Below are 17,063 nucleotides of genomic sequence, written 5' to 3'. Positions count from 1 at the left end.
TCTTATAGATGGTACACACTTCTGTGATTCGGTGGTGGAGGGAGTGAATGTTTGTGGATGTGGTGCCAGTCAAGCAGACTACTTTGTCCTGGATGGTGTCAAGCTTCTTGTGGGAAGTGCACTCATTCAGGCAAGTGGGGAGTATTCCATCACACTCCTGACTTGCGCCTTGTGGATGGTGGACATCCTTTGGGGAGTCAGGAGGTGAGTTACTTGCTGCAAGATTTCTAGCCTCTGACCTGCTGTTGTAGCCACTGTATTAATATGGCTAGTCCAGTTCAGTTTCTGGTCAATGGTAACCCCCAGGATGTTGATAGTGGGGGTTTCTGTGATAGTAATGCATTGACCACCAAATGGCGCGATGGTGAGATTCTCTCTTGCTGGAGATGACCATTGCCCGGCACTTGTGTGGAGTGAATATTATTTGCCATTTGTCAGCCCAAGCCTGGATATTGTCCAGGCCATGCTGCATTTGGACATGGACTGCTTCAGTATCTGCGGAGTCGTGAATGACGCTGAACATTATGCAATCATCAGCGAACATCCCACTTCTGACCTTAAGATGGAAGGAAGGTCATTGATGAAGCAGCTGAAGATTGTTGGGCCCAGGACACTACCCTGAGGAACTCCTGCAGTGATGTCCTGGAGCTGAGGTGACTGACCTCCAACAACCCCAACCATCTTCCTTTGACTTCAGTTTGATTCCCATTGACTCCAGTTTTGCTAGGACTCGGTCAAATGAGCCTTGATGCCAAGGGCAGTTACTCTCACCTAATCTGGGGAGTTCAGCTCTTTTGTCCATGTTTCGACCAAGGCTTTAATGAGGTCAGGAGCTGAGAGGCCCTGGCAGAAACCAAACTGGGCAAAAATGAACAGGTTATTGCTAAGCCAGCGCCACTTGATAGCACTGTTGATGACTCCTTCCATTACTTTACTGATGTTCGAGGGTAGACGATGGGGCAGCAATTGACCGGGTTGGATTTGTTTTGCTTTTTGTGTACAGGACACACCTGGGCAATTTTGCACATTGCTGGGTAGATGCCAGTGTTGTAGCTGTACTGGAACAGCTTGGTTCGGGGCATGCCAAGCTCTGGAGCAAAAGACTTCAGTACTATTGCCGGAATATTGTCAGGGCCCATAGTCTTTGCAGTAACCAGTGCTTCTAGCCATCTTTTGAAACAACATGGATTGAATCAATTGTTGAATCAATGGATTGTTGACATCTTTTGATGATCTGCTTCTATCACTGCTTGTTTGTCCCTACAACCACACCCCCACTCCACTTCTCTCTCTCTCTCTATCTCTCCGCCCCCCACACACACACCTTAAACCAGCTTATATTTCAACTCTTTCTTGGACTCGAACTCAAGTTCTGTCGAAGGGTCATGAGGACTCGAAACGTCAACTGTTTTCTTCTCCGCCGATGCTGCCAGACCTGCTGAGTTTTTCCAGGTAATTCTATTTTTGTTTTTGTTTTGGATTGAATCAAATTGGTTGAAGATTGCACTTGTGATGCTGGGGACCTCTGGAGGAGGCCGAGATGGACCATCCACTCTGCACTGCTGGCTGAAGATGGCTACAAATGCTTCAGCCTTATCTTTTGTACTGATGTGATGGGCTCCTCCATCATTGAGGATGAGGATATTTGTGGAGCCGCCTCCCTCAGTGAGTTGTTTAATTGTCCACTACTATTCACGACTGGCTGTGGCAAGACTGCAGAGCTTAGATCTGATCCATTGGTTGTGGGATCGCTTAGCTCTGTCTATCGTTTGCTGCTTATGCTGTTTGGCACGCAAGTAGTCCTGTTTTATAGCTTCACCAGGTTGACACCTCATTTTTAGGTATGCCTGGTGCTGCTCCTGGCATGCCCCCTACATTCTTCATTGAACCAGGGTTGATCCCCTGGCTTGAAGGTAATGTTAGAGTGGGGGATATGCTGGGCCATGAGGTTACTGATTGTGTTAGGGTAAAATGCTGCTGCTGATGGCCCACAGCGCCTCATGGATGCTCAGCCTTGAGTTGCTAGATCTGTTAGAAACCTATCTCAATTAACATGGTGGCAGTGCCACACAACACGATGGAGGGTATCCTCAATGTGAAGGCGGGACTTCGTCTTCATAAGGACTGTGCAGTGTTCACTCCTACCAATACTGTCATGGACAGAGGCATTTGCGGCAGGTTGGTGAGGATGAGTCAAATATTTCTTCCCTCTTGGTTCCCTCACCACCTGCTGCAGACCCAGTTTAGCAGCTATGTCCTTTAGGATTCGGCCCGCTCCGTCAATAGTCGTGCTACCGAGCCACTCTTGGTGTTGGACATTGAAGCCCCCCACCCAGAGTACGTTCTGCACCCTTGACACTCTCAGTGCTTCCTCCAAGTGATGTTCAACATGGAGGATCACTGATTCATCAGCTGAGGGAAGGTGGTATGTGGTAATCAGCGAGAGGTTTCCTTACCGTTTTTGACCTGATGCCATGAGACTTCATGGAGCCTGGAGTCAATGGGCAACTCCCTCCCAATCGTATACCACTGTGCCATCACCTCTGCTGGGCCTGTCCTTCTGGTGGGACAGGGCATACCGAGGGATGGTGATGGTGGTGCCTGGGACATTATATGTAAGATATGATTTCATGAGGATGGCTATGTCAGGCTTGTTGCTTGGCCAGTCTGTGAGACAGCTCTCCCAATTTTGGCACTAGCCCCCAGATGTTAGTAAGGAGGACTTTGCAGCGTCGACTGGGCTGAGATTGCTGTTGTCGTTTCCTGTGCCTAGGTCGATGCTGGGTAGTCTGTCTGATTTCATTCCTTTTTTTGAGACTTTGTAGTGATTTGATACACGTGAATGGCTTGCATGGCTATTTCAGAGGACATTTAAGTGTCAACAACATTGCTCTGGGTCTGGAGTCGCATGTAGGCCAGACCAGGTAAGGACAGCAGATTTTTTTTAGTGAACCAAATGGGTTTTTACAACAATTGACAATGGCTTCATGGTCATCAGGAAACTTTTAATTCCAGATTTTTATTGAATTCTAATTCCACCATCTGCCATGGCAGGATTCGAATCTGGATCCCTGGGTTACTAGTCTAGCGACAAAGTTTGTGTTTGTTGTGTTTGTCAAAGTTTAGTTTGTACAAAGCAAAGCAGTGTTTTACTAAAAACCAATGTTTACTTGGAATAGTATTGAAATACCCAAATTTAGAGTAGGACAATTACCTGTCCATCTGGGTAGGTTAAAGAGGCAAAATAAGTGTTACCTTGCTTGTCCTGTTTTCTACCCTTAATTAGCACGTTCCTTAGATAATATCACCACCTTCAACACCTCTTTGTCCTTTTGTCTGTGACATCTTTTGGTTATCTCCACCTATCACTGGCCCTTTATCCAGCTCCACTTGTCCCACCCCCCTTAAACCAGCTTATATTTCACCTCTCTTCTATTTTTACTTAGTTCTGTTGAAGGGTCATTTGGACTCGAAACGTTAACTGTTCCTCTCCACAGATGCTGCTAGACCTGCTGAGTTTTTCCAGGTATTTTTGTTTTTGTTTTGGATTTCCAACATCCGCAGTTTTTTACTTTTAGCTTTTTGCTTTTAAAGTTAGTGTTATGACTTATTGCACACTTATTCAAATTTCAGCTTACTTTATTTGTTCAGTTTGTTGAATTTCTTTGGCATTTTATAAATTTTGTACACATCTCATTTTAATGGTGTAGGAAAGTGGACGCTGCCATTCACATTCTCCTAACATTACAACTGGTGGCTGCTTGGAAGTGTAGGCTTGGCTATAATATAAATTCAGTCTTGCAGGCTATGTTTGGACTGCACAGATTAAAGTCAGACTGGTACTTAAGTAAAGCAGGAATCTAAATTGCAAGTAAATGTTAATGGTACTCTTAACATGATCTCTGAATATGTTTTCTTTTCCAGACGTGAGGGCTACATACCAAGCAACTATGTAACTGAGAAGAAATCCAATAATCTAGAAAAATACGAGTAAGTCAAGCAGTCTTCTAAATTGCATTTATATGTTAGGATTTTTCTGTCCTGTGTTCAGTTATCCAAAGAATACGATTTTGAGCCCGTGAGGTTTATGTTCAATCCCTACTCCAGAGAGTTGATTGCATAATCTAGTCTGGCATATCCATTTAGTACAGAAAGAGCGCTGCACTTTCAGGGAAGCTATCTTTTGGACGAGATGTTAAGCTGAGGCCTGCCTTCCCTCAATTGGACATGGCACTTTTCAGAATGGGACAGGTGTGATCCCTGCAGTTTCATGAATTATATTTATCCCTCAACCATTGCTGTTTGTGGGACTTTCATGTAAGAGAATTTTCTGCTGTAATGCAACTGTGCCAATACAGATAAGTACTTTATTGACTCTGATATGCTTTTGGGCATTCTGAACTTGTAAAAGGCACTATATAAATGCAAGTCTCTCTCTCTTTCACTCTCTTGATTGCTGAGTCCTATAGCTGATGGAAGAAAGAATCCCAAAGATTTTATCACCAAAAGGTTATTCTGAAAAACCATGGTGGTTGTTGACATTTCCAAAGAATACCTGCTCTTCTATTGTTAAATTCAGTAGTTAGTTTGCCACAGTACCTTAACCAAGAGAAAAAACTGACTTGTATTTTTATAACAGGTTTCGTGACCTCAAAATGTCCCAAAGCTATTTATAATCAATGAAGTATCTTAATGTCAAGTGATACATTTTGTAGGAAGAATCAGTAAAGGCAATATAAAACAAAAGATACTATTTTAAGGGGAGGTGCAGGAGCAGAGGGATATGGGAGCATATATGAACAAATTGGTGAAGGTAGCAGGGCAGGTAGAGAAAGCAATTAAGAAAGCACTTGGGATCCTGGGCTTTATAAATAAAGGCATAGAGTTCAAAAGCAAGCAAGTTATGGTGAACCTTTATGTAACTCTGGTTCGGCCTCATCTGGAGTGTTGTGTCAAATTCTGGGCACCAAACCTTGAGAAGGTTATGAGGCATTGAAGACAGTGCAGAAACTATGTACAAGAATGGTTCTGGGGATGAGAGACTTCAGTTTCATAGGTTGCTAAAGCTGAGGCTGAAAACCATAGACAAGAGATTTAAGAGGAGATTTGACAGATGTTATGACATAGCAGTTGGTAACGGCTGAGTTGTTTAAATCCCAGAGGATTATGACAGAATAACTGACATAACCTATATTTTCAATTGGAATGTAGGCGATACAGCTCTGAACTCAGGAATAAGACCACCGAGCCTCGAGGTTTTTTACATAAACTAAATTAAAATTTATTAATTTAACAACAAATTAAACTCATTCACATGTCTACAAATTACTACCATAATAACTGTTAAACAAATCCCCAAATTACTCACTCCCAGGTAAATCTACACCACGATAACAATAACGCATAGACGTAAAACTGACACCAGGCAAAGCACATTTGACTTTACGAATTCAAAATGAGGTTCTTTGCAATTTGGTTCCTTTGCAGACACAGTTGTAGGCTTACAGGCTATTAGATCTTAAATGCCTCTACCTTACACAAACACTCCTTTCTGTTTATACCCAGCTTTTCCTTTGAATGTAAATTTTCCATGGTATCCTAGGCTTTTAACATCACATCTTCTAACAATAACATTTTCATCCCACTAATTTTATTAGTGATGTAAACACCTTGCTTGGTGTCTCCTAGCTAGGTGCAATATTTCACCCATTCTTTAGAACCCATGGTTTATTTAAAAATGCAAATTGCCTATGTTTCTAAACTTCTCCATTTTTATCTAATTACCATTTCAAATCTACTTCTTTCTCTACATCAAGGCACCCAGGCTAGCTGGCTTTAATCCAATTAAGACACACACCCCACAACAATTCTATTTAAAAATAATTTCCAATAACGCTATAGACATTAATATCTCTTCATGACACAGAGATGTTCAAAATCCTAAGGGGTCTAGGCATAGTGGGTAGGGAGAAATTCTTCCCATTGGTAGAAGGTTTGCGAACCAGAGTTGACTAATTTAAAGTGAATGGCAAAAGAAACAGAGGCGGCAAAAGATAAAACGTTTTTATGCAGCAATGGTTAGGATCTGGAATGCATTGCCTGAGAGTGTGGTACTGACAGATTCAATCAAGGGAATTGGATAATTATCTGAAGAGAAAATCTTTGCAGGGCTGCGATGAAAAGACAAGTGTGTGAAGCTGAGAGACAGCTTGGGCATTGAGTTAGATAGCCTTTTTCTGTGCTGTAACCATTCCATGATACCATGAAGTGTAGTTGCTTTTGTAATGTAGGATATGTAGCAGCAAATTTGTGCATAACAAACTCCCACATCATGTGATCATGACCAAATAATCTGTATTGCTGATGTTGATTGAGGGGTAAATCTTGGCCAGGGCAGCAGGCATTATTTCCCTGCTCTGCAAACAATGCCATGGGACCTTTTATGTTCACCTGAAGCTTTAGTTTGATGTCTCATCTGAAAGACAGCACCACCTCACAGTGCAGTGCTGCCTCAGTGTTGCATTGAAGTGTCAGCCCAGAATATCTCAAAATATGATTTAGGAAATAGCAAGGCCCATAAAACACACAAAAAATTAACAGGCTGAAAGGGCATCTTGAGAGTAATCGAATTATGTAGTTGTTGGCATCAGTTATTGCAACAGAAGCTAAAGGCTTAGCAGAATTTGAAGAAGATGTTAAACTACAAACACGGGATCGCAAAAGACCACTGACAGGTTAGTAGAGTGGGCAGCTAGTTACCCAATAGAGATGAAAGCAGTGCCTTTGACAAGCAGAAACAATGAAAGGAAGTATCTCCTAAATGATACGACTCTCTGTTAGTTTTGATGAAACTGATCTGAAATTAGAGAGCAAGTCAAGTATGCTAGAGTTGCATCAATTCTAAAATGCATTCTGTATTCCAGTAGAATTTGGCTGCTGGCAGATGATATGCCCGCCTCCAAGTTCTGCTTGTATGTGTGAAATGATAATGTCCAAACCTCTATCCCAGAGATTCTACCAATTACACCAGAAATGTACCAAATTAAACTAGTAGAAAAGTGGGGTAAGTTATCTGTGTGACTTTTGAAACCAGAAAGCTCTTGAGTTCACAGACTCTGCCCACAGATTTTGTCTTAAACATTAGTTTTGACAGAAACCATTAGGGAAATCTTTTCTTCAGTTATCCAATCAAGAAAAGATTCTACAAACTTTCCTTCAGTTTCAGGCAAGGAAATCATTTGCCTCCCACCCTTCTGCCATAGTGACCTTATTATAGGGTTCACTATGGTCATCCTCTTACGTCTTTGTACTGGAGGCAGAGTAGGAGAAAATAGAAATGAACAGAGACATGCAGAACAAGGCTAGGTCAAAGAAAATGGCCTCTAGAAGGTACCTTTCCAATCAAGCCTATAGACCATAGCATTCAGTTGATAGACCAAAACATATATGTTTAAGGAAGGAATGGCTCCATAAGGAGCATAGAAAAAAACTGTGGGGATGAAATTTGTTTGTTTAGCACTGCTTCTAACATTTACTATATTCCTGTTTTTGTTTTGAAGCTCCTAATACTAATGTTCCGTATGGTAGTGAATTATTTTATTTTGAAAAGTGGATAGCTCTCAATATTGGCTATTATTATAGCCATTTCCAAAATTGTGTTTGAAACAAGTTATACAGAGGAATATATTTCAAATGCTTCCAATCTTGGCCACAACAATTACATTGTACCTCTTTACAATCAGGTGGTACATTGTTGCTATTTGGTATTTAATATTATAGAATAACCTGATGTAGAAGATTCATATTGTTCAGTCATACTCATGGAAAACAGATGCAAGATTATTGCAGCATTGATCATTTCCTTGCAAGACATTTAAGTTAGCTAGAAAGAAGAAAAGAATTTGTAATTATTTAACCCTTTTCACATTCTTGGGATATCCCTAAGCACTTAAGAGCCCATAGCAGTCAGGTTGCACACAGCTTCCAAAGACGGCAAACAGGTGAATAACTAGTTATTCTGTTTTTGATTGTATTCATGAACAATGATACTGAAAATCCAGTTTTCTGGAAATTGTGCCTAATTTCTCTGCCCTTTTCTCCATTTTTATCTAGGTGGTATTGCAGAAATGTTAATAGAAGTAAAGCAGAACATTTACTGAAATCTGAGGTAATGGTGGAATATGTACCCCATTTTGCTTGGAAATTGCTTAATTACTGTTTAGTGTAAGACTTCCTGGGGTTCGGGGCCACAGATACCTAACTAGACATTTGACTAAAATCATAAGTGATTTTAAGATTATTTATTAAGAAACAGCAGTTTAGATATGATACATCAACTAATTTGACAGAAAAAGTATACAACTCTTAACAGTTGAGAGCAGTTTACTGATCCCAGAGGTTGGGCAAACAGTTGGCACAGAGTGTGTTGATCTCATCATCCTCCTCCTCATCTCTCCTAAAGAAGGCAGCTACCGATGAGCACTGCAACCTCACCAGGAACTCCGCAGCGCCTCACAATTACCGAGGGATAATCACTTATCCAAGCTACTCTTACCAATGGACACATGATAGGTACTCAAAACGTCAGGTTGGTTACCACCCACCTTGTGCATCACCCTGCATGAGGTCAGCTTTTTAGTTTACATCATGTTGACGCTCATATTCTAGTCCTTTCTAAACATTTGCGTAGATAAGGGGGCACACAAGATGTCATCCTAACAGCTTAGGAATCTCAACATGGCAGCCTGAACTAAGATTGAGGTCCAAATCTTTAGAAACCCTCTTTCCAAAGAGCGAATCAATGCTGTTTAGAAAATCCTATAAAGGTTCTGCATTATGCAGAAAATACCTGTTTATTCAAGACTCCATTTCTTAGATTAGTGTTCAAATAAGCTGCCTAATACCTATTCTGATTGTGTAAAATAGACTTGTTACTAAAACCAACTAAAATAGAACAGCTTACTTTTTCATGTTTGTGTTTTTGTCTTGTTGCAAAGTTACAATGTTAAATGTCTTTTCAAGGAAGGATATACTTGCATTGGAAGCAGTTCAGAGAAGTGTTCACTAGGCTGATTCCTGGGATATGATGTTTGTATTATGAGGAAAAGTTGAGCAGTTTGAGCCTCTACTCATTGGATTTTAAAAGAATGACACGTGATCTTATTGAAACGTATAATATTCCAAAGGGGCTTGACAAGGATGTTTCCTTCTGTGACGGAATCTAGAACTAGGGGCCACAGTTTAAAAATAATTATTTTCTTTAAACACTTGTTTGCAATATTTAAACCAGATGGATTTAAGATGGAGATAACGAAGAATTTCTTCTGCGGGTCGTTAGCCTTTGGTATTCTCTTCCACAGAGAGCAGTGGAGGCTGGTTGTTGAATTTATCCAAAGCTGAATTAAATAGATTTTTGATTGAAAAGTGTGTTAAAGGTTATGGGGAGGCAGGGAGGAAATTGGAGTTAAAGCCACGATCAGATCAGCCATGATTTTATTGAATGATAAAAAATCTCGATGGCTAAGGACAGCGGATTAGTGAACCAGATATCAATTGTCATAAAAACCCATCTTCATACTCTTAATTCCAGATTTTTTTATTGAATTCAAATTCCACCATCTGTCCCGGTGGGATTTGAACCTGGGTCCCCAGAGCCATTACCCTGGGTCTCTGGATAACAATCAAGTAACAATATCACTATGCCACCTTCTCCCCTGAAAACATATTACAATTTCTGGGTTGTAACTTGAGTTTACAGTATTTATAAATCACTTACACCTGCTTTGTACATTTTAAGAAACTAGAAAGGATGATGATTTATGACCTAGAGCTATCTTTAACAACAACTCAATAAGAGTTACAAGGTCTGGATTTTCTCAGTTAAGAAGAGCCAGTGCAGGGAAATGCTCACTGAGGCTTTTCTGATCTACTTAAATTGACCCTTCTGTCTGCTAATTGGGGAATACCTACAACTATAAATCTACAACAAGAGATTGGCAGTCTCTTCATTGTCCCAACTGGAGAAGGATGCATGGCAATATGAGCCAATGGTGTTCTGACTCAACTTTCTAGATATGTGCAACATGTTCAGAAAATACTCTTTCTGAATCTTCGCTCTTAATCCCTATGTAGCCAGGATGAATAATAATAAAATTTTCAAGAGTATTAAAGTATTATTTTGCATCTAAAAAGTGACAGATATTAGATAAAAATTTAATCTAGCCCGTCACGGTACAACCAAAGTGACTGGGCCCAATTAATTGCTGGAGGCGCCCTGTATCACTCCTCTGGCAGCTGTGAAACCTCCCCGATTAAATTGGAGGAGGGATGGGAATGACATGAGATTCCCAGCAGCTGGCGGTGGGTTATCAATTAGGCTCATTAATGAGTCAATGACACCCATTATCCCTGAGCCCACCACAATCCATTGGTGGTTCAGGGATTACATGGGAACCTCTCAAAGTCTGCCCAGCAAATCCCGTCAAATTGCTAGCAGCCTTCCGCGTTGGCTGAGGGTAGGTTCCCTCATTATTAAGCATTCCATTCTGGATTGAGGGACCTGGCACCATGGGCATGGCCACTAAAAGGCATCTGCCTGTCCTTACCTTTGATTCCAACCTCCACTGCCCTCCCCCCTCAGCCTGCATCCACTACCAACCCACAATCCCCATCCCCAGTGATGAGGATCCTGAATCCTAGGAAGGCTTGACAGTGGCCATTAAAGGGCATGAAGAGCACTTAATACCGTTGAGCCTTCTCCATGGACCTGACGGGGTTCCCTGCTGGTTCTCAGGTCAATGGACAAGACCCCCATTTGGCCGATTGAATCCCACCCATTATCTTTTCAAAGCTTTCTCCTTCTCTGACTGATGGTCATCTGGGGTGTATCCCCAGCAATGTTCTCTCCTTCATTATTTACATGCTGCCGTTTGGCAATATCATTCAAAATCATTGGTCAACTTTCACATGTACACTGACACATCCAGCTCTGCTCCTGTGTTGCTATAAATCTGTTGCAGCAGCTGCTAACTCCCTGGGCTAATATTTAACGTGAATGAACCATAATTTCTACCATGCCAGCAACAACAAAGCCATTCCTTTGCCAGCGTCTAAATGCCACTGACTGTTGATCCTCAGTGTGCTACGTGACCTGGAACTGAGCTTCTCCTTCCATTCATTCCATTACAAAAAAAAATCACTGAATGGCAGTTGTGAATTAGTGTTCATGAACTATGGAGACAATTTTGTCTCCTTTAGACCTTGTATGCCAGTTTATAATGTGGAAAATTGGAGATCCATTCCATTAGGTGCTGTGTGTACTTATCCAATTAAGAAAAATAAATCGGGGAGCATGAAGCTCCGGCTTGAAGCAATCTTACAGGGTCTTGTTGTTTTCCAAAATTAGAATGTGGTGCTGAAGTGAAATTTATTTTAGAGTTGCGCAAAATGTTGTTATACTCATCAGTTCTAAAATGTCTTGGAAACAGTCAACCATATTTTTCCAAATTGCTTTTTGTACCACAACAGACTTTAGATGAAATAGTCTTGAATGTGAGCCAGTGAATATTTTTCCTATCTTTTGAATACATGTATCAGTTATACTTTTAACAGAGGTGTTATTTTCCATTAGATTGTAGGTGGGTGAGGATATACGTGGGTGGTTGTTCAGTACATCGTCCAATTATGATGCAATGTTTGCAGTAACTTAGGTACATAGAGATTTGGCAGAATTAAATTGCTAAACATTAACTTTGTATTTTTTTATGTGAGGCTTTTCTGACATGAATTCTTATTTCACAAAACTTAGCTGACATATGACAACAGATCATGTTGTTTTGAACTCTGTCTTTTACGTGCTGATTTTAATTCTTTGAGAACCGAAGGAAGAAGGGTGTATTGCAGATAACAGCAATTTCCAAAGATGTGTTTTAACATTATGTTGCTACTTTCTCTAGCCCTCCACTGTTCTAACTGTGTTCTTTCACTTCCTTTCTCCCTGAATTTGACACTGAAGGCAGAACAATCAGCCTTTGTGGCTCAACACTTTGTAACTCTGTTTTTAAACCCTTTTGCCTTACGTCATGCTTAATTCTTCTATTATGTTGAGAACATAAGAAATAAGCAAGAGTGACAGCAGCATCAATGTCCTTACATGTATTTCGCACCTCACGCAGTTTATCTATGATTGAGTGATTCAATGTATGAAACATGTGCCCATTGTGCAACGCTAATGATCTCAGCTTTGTAATCAACTGGCTTTGCAGAAGCTATGAACCAGTTTATGACCAATTAAAATTTTAATGTAGTCTTGAAATCAGTTATGGATTTTTGTTTACAATGAACAGTGCTTAAAAAGGATCAGGAAGAGGGAGCAAAATACATGCACATATGTAAAATAAGCTGTAAAGTGACTAAAAGCAAAGCAGAAGGTAGCTAAGTGGCTGATGGGATATTAACCCGAGGAGATAGGCAGAAGCATAATTGGAAAATAAAATTTAAAAAATGATCTGTTCAGGAGTAAGGGTAACCAGAAATGGAAACAGGAGAAGCTGACAGAAAGGAGTCTGGGAGGGAGCAAATATCATGCTGATACCAACGGTGCAGATTGCCTGTTGGTACGGCACAAGAGGGCTCCCATCCCAAATTCTAGCCACTGCACCACACCCATCCTGTATATCAGCATCTGTTGCCCTAAAAAAAAGGATCTAAAGTTATTAAACTCAAAATTAGGGCCAGAGAGTTGCAAATTACCCAATTGAAAGATAAAGTGCTGTTCCTCAAACTTGTATTAGGGTTTGTTGAAATAGTGTGGAGGGCAGAAGATGGAAAGGTTAGAACGGGAGTTGTATGTGGAATTGAAGTAGTAAGCAACAGAGAGCTCATGGGCATAATGAAAATATTGGGAAAGCAGTCATCTGATCTGGATTTGGTCTTCCCAACATTGGTAGATCACATGGTAAGCAGTGGATCAATATACTAGGTTTGAGGAAGTACAGATAAATTGCCATTCCAATTTGGAATGCTGGACAATGCTTTAAGAAAAGTAAACAGACAGGTATTGCATCTCCTGTGTTTGCATAGCAAGAAGTCAGAGGAAAGTAAGCAGGTGATGAGATGGTGGAATAGAGAAATGTCGAGGCAAACTGAGGGACTAAAGGCTGGATGGTTGAAAGCTGTCAACATTTTGCAAGTGCAATTGAGGGGGTCAGGTGTTTTTTTCCAGGGGCAGACAGAGGGGAGATAGGTTTGGAGTGTAGAAGGGAGTATGGGTGGGAAGTGTTACAAGGAAGTGATCAGAGACAACCTTGTCTGTGATTTGTGTAATGTAGATAATACAACTGCCAAATTGTGCACTGCAAGCTTCCGCAAACAGCAGTGCAATAACTAGATTGTCATTTATAGGTGTCGGTTGAGGAATAAATATTCACCCGGACAGCAGGTGAACTCCTCTGCTCTTCATAGATGTTCTTGGGCCTTTTACTTAAGGGTGCAGACAGAGCCTTAAGGCAGAATTTTTAGGTTGGCGTGCTGACATGCGCCCAACCTGATTGGCCACAAAAACACACAGGATGACATCGGGCAAGCGTCCTGATGTCATCCCACACTCGTGCAATATTTCAGTCAGCAGGTGCACACAAGAGTCGGAAGCGTGCCCACTGACAACTAAGAGGCCAATTAAGGGAATTAAAGTTAGAATTGTCTCTGATTTTTTTGTGATCTGTTCAACCTTATGGTTGGCAGATGGACGAATCGGCCAGGCAGCCTTTGCCTTTTTCAACAAACCTCATTCAGGGGGGGGATGAGGTTTCTGTTATTAAATTAAAAAAAAAATAAAAATGTATGGACAGAATTTTCATCATCACAGAATCACACAGTGCAGAAGAGGCCCTTCAGCCCATCGAGTCTGCACCGACACGTGAGAAACACCTGACCTACCTACCTAATCCCATTTACCAGCACTTGGCCCATGGCCTTGAATGTTATGACGTGCCAAGTGCTCATCTAGGTACTTTTTAAAGGATTTGAGGCAATCCACCTCCACCACCCTCCCAGGCAGCACATTCCAGATCGTCACCACCTCCTGGGTAAAAAAGTTTTTCCTCACATCCTCCTCAAACCTCCTGCCCCTCACCTTGAACTTGTGTCCCCTCGTGATTGACCCTTCAACTAAGAGGAACAGCTGCTCCCTATCCACCTTGTCCATGCCCCTCATAACCTTGTACACCTCGATCAGATCACCCCTCAGCCTTCTCTGCTCCGATGAAAACAACCCAAGTCTATCCAACCTCTCTTCATAACTTAAATGTTTCATCCGAGGCAACATCCTGGTGAATCTCCAATGCACTCCCTCCAGTGCAATCACATCCTTCCTATAATGTGGCAATCAGAACTGCACACAGTACTCCAGCTGTGGCCTCACCAAGGTTCTATACAACTCCAACATGACCTCCCTACTTTTGTAATCTATGCCTCAATTGATAAAGGCAAGTGTCCCATATGCCTTTTTCACCACCCCACTAACATGCCCCTCCGCCTTCCAAGATCTATGGACACACACGCCAAGATCCCTTTGTTCCTCAGAACTTCCAGTGTCATGCCGTTCATTGAATACTTCCTTGCCAAATTACTCCTTCCAAAGTGTATCACCTCACACTTTACAGGGTTAAATTCCATCTGCCACTTATCTACCCATTTGACCATCCCGTCTATATCTTCCTGTAGTCTATATATCGCGGTCGGGAGCCGATCGATGTCAACGGTCCGTTCCCCGACTGCCCCAGACGCATCGATCATGCCCATATGCCAACCTAAAAATCCCGCCCTTAGTTTAATATCTCACCCAAAATTTGCCACCTCTGTCAGTACAGCACTGAATTGCCAGCCAGGATTATGTACTCAAGTCTTTTCAATGGGACTTTAAACCCACAAGCTCTGATTCAAAGATCTGTGCACGCTGCCCCTGAACCAAGGCTGAGACAATAGTTACTATTGCCTTAGTGCCTCTTCAAACTTCAGTTTATTCATACATAGGAATACAAAGGATATACGGCACAGAAACAGGCATTCAGCCAAATCAGTCCATGTCAAGAGTTTTTGCACTGTCAAGCCTCCTCCCATCTTTCCTCATCTATATCTACTATCACAATTATCTTAGCTCCTCCCCCATGTCTAGCTTCCGCTTAAATGCATCTATACTATTTACTTCAGCCGTTCCCTGTGGGTTAACAAGTTCCACATTCTCAGCACTGGTTGGAGAAAGAAGTTTCTTCTGAATTCCCTATTGGGTTTCTTGGTGACTGTCTTGTATAAATGACCTATAGTTGTGGTCTTCCCCAGAAGCATAAAAATGTTCTTTGCATTCACCCTATCAAAACCTTTCATAATTTTAAAACCTCAGTCTTTTTTCAAGAAAAAAGAGACCCAGCCTGTGCTCCTTTCCTGATATGTATACCCGCATATTTCTGGTGTCATTTTGTAAATTTTCTCTGCCTTTGTATCAGTTTTATAATATGAAGACCAGAATTGTATGGAATACTATTTGTGTGATCTAAGATTCAGTGCAGGTTTTCAATTCTATCTCGCTAGGAATAAAGCCAAGTGATTGCTTTGTTCTTTTTAATGACCTTACTAACCTGTGGCACAACTTTTAGTAGCATTAACATGAAGAAATTTTTAGTGAAGCAACTAAACCTTGAATTTTTTCCAGTTATTTTGGTAGAATATTTTGTAAAAGGTTTAATCTTTATTTAATTTACTTTACAGGATAAAGAGGGAAGCTTTATTGTGAGAGATTCCAGCCAACCTGGAATGTATACAGTATCTCTTTACACCAAATTTGGAGGGTGAGCTTATGCTATTATTTTGTTTTTGGTTATCCTGTTTAATGTTTTAAATATAAAAGCATTTTCTCCCTTCCCTACTAGATTCCAATGAGCTTAGCCACAAGAAGGTGTTGAACTGGCTTCAAGCCACTTGTTTGAGATGGTCTCAGACTGTCTGATTAAATTTGTTCGGGACACAGACCGGGATTTTGCAGCCTCACCCGCTGCCGGGATCTTTGGTCCTGCTGAAAGTCAATGGACTTCTGTCTGGCCGGTCGCGACCACCATTGCAGCTCCTGCCACCGTGGGTCTGGAAAATCCTGGCCATTGTATAATTAGCTGTTACAGCATTGAGGGATAGCCCCATTTCTGTCGTACTTTATTTTTTTAATGAGAGAATGTTTTCCTTCATTTCTCTCGTGGATTGTGAAGTTGGGAATTATGGATTTGATTCTTACATGCTTTCTGTTCGCATGAATTCATGATTGTGGGGCAGGGGAACATGATGTAATTTTGTGTATTGACATCTTGGCAAATGGTGTGGTTTTTGTAGGTCTGCATGTTACTATTAGGTTGAGCTAATAGGCAACAGTAAACATAAACTTGCTATCTTTAATATCTATGACCACAATGACAACTTGTATTTATACAGCACTTTTGATGTAAAACATTGCAAGGTGCTTCATAGGGGCATAATCAACCAAAAGTTGACTCCAAACTAATTAAGGAGGTGTTAGTAAGGAACCAGACAGTTGGTCAACAATCTTTTCCCAACTGTGCTAGATTGAAGGATTAAATCCAGGCTGTCATAGTGGTCCCACTATCTAAAATGGTGGCGGCCCAAAACTGATAAATACAGCTGAAAATTGTTGACGTTTCGAGTCCTCACGACCCTTCAACAGTTCTGTTGAAGGGTCATGAGGACTCGAAACGTCAACTCTTTTCTTCTCCGCCGATGCTGCCAGACCTGCTGAGTTTTTCCAGGTAATTCTGTTTTTGTTTTGGATTTCCAGCATCCGCAGTTTTTTTGTTTTTGTTTTTACAGCTGAAAATTGGTTCATCACAAAAAATTAGCACTTTGATCATGGTGTCAATCTACCACCTGTGGGGTTAACTTGATTTTAAGTGACTGAAAATGGCTTTTAAAAAAAATTAACATGACCATTTGCTAGTTATGTTGAAGTACAGTAGTCAGTTCCTTTGTAATTCAATACTTTCAGAAGCTTTTAAAACATGCCTATT

General features: G+C 41.1%; 1 protein-coding gene across 4 annotated transcripts in view; it reads left to right on the top strand.

Moving 5' to 3' along the window:
* tec (tec protein tyrosine kinase) overlaps window positions 1–17,063 on the top strand; it is a 194,689-nt gene that overhangs the window by 138,519 nt on the left and 39,107 nt on the right. For 3 of the 4 annotated variants that reach the window (XM_041191517.1, XM_041191747.1, XM_041191602.1), the window contains 4 exons: window positions 3,925–3,990; window positions 8,113–8,167; window positions 8,462–8,587; window positions 15,763–15,842. In XM_041191517.1, coding sequence (XP_041047451.1) covers window positions 3,925–3,990; window positions 8,113–8,167; window positions 8,462–8,587; window positions 15,763–15,842 — 327 coding nt within the window. The remainder of the gene's footprint in view (window positions 1–3,924; window positions 3,991–8,112; window positions 8,168–8,461; window positions 8,588–15,762; window positions 15,843–17,063) is intronic. The other variant, XM_041191675.1, reaches the window with a different exon arrangement.

This window comes from Carcharodon carcharias, chromosome 1 (assembly GCF_017639515.1).
Source record: "Carcharodon carcharias isolate sCarCar2 chromosome 1, sCarCar2.pri, whole genome shotgun sequence".
In the NCBI taxonomy this organism is placed as follows: Eukaryota; Metazoa; Chordata; class Chondrichthyes; order Lamniformes; family Lamnidae; genus Carcharodon; species Carcharodon carcharias.
Note: the sequence above shows the minus strand (reverse complement) of the source record. Positions and strands in the feature narration are given on the sequence as shown.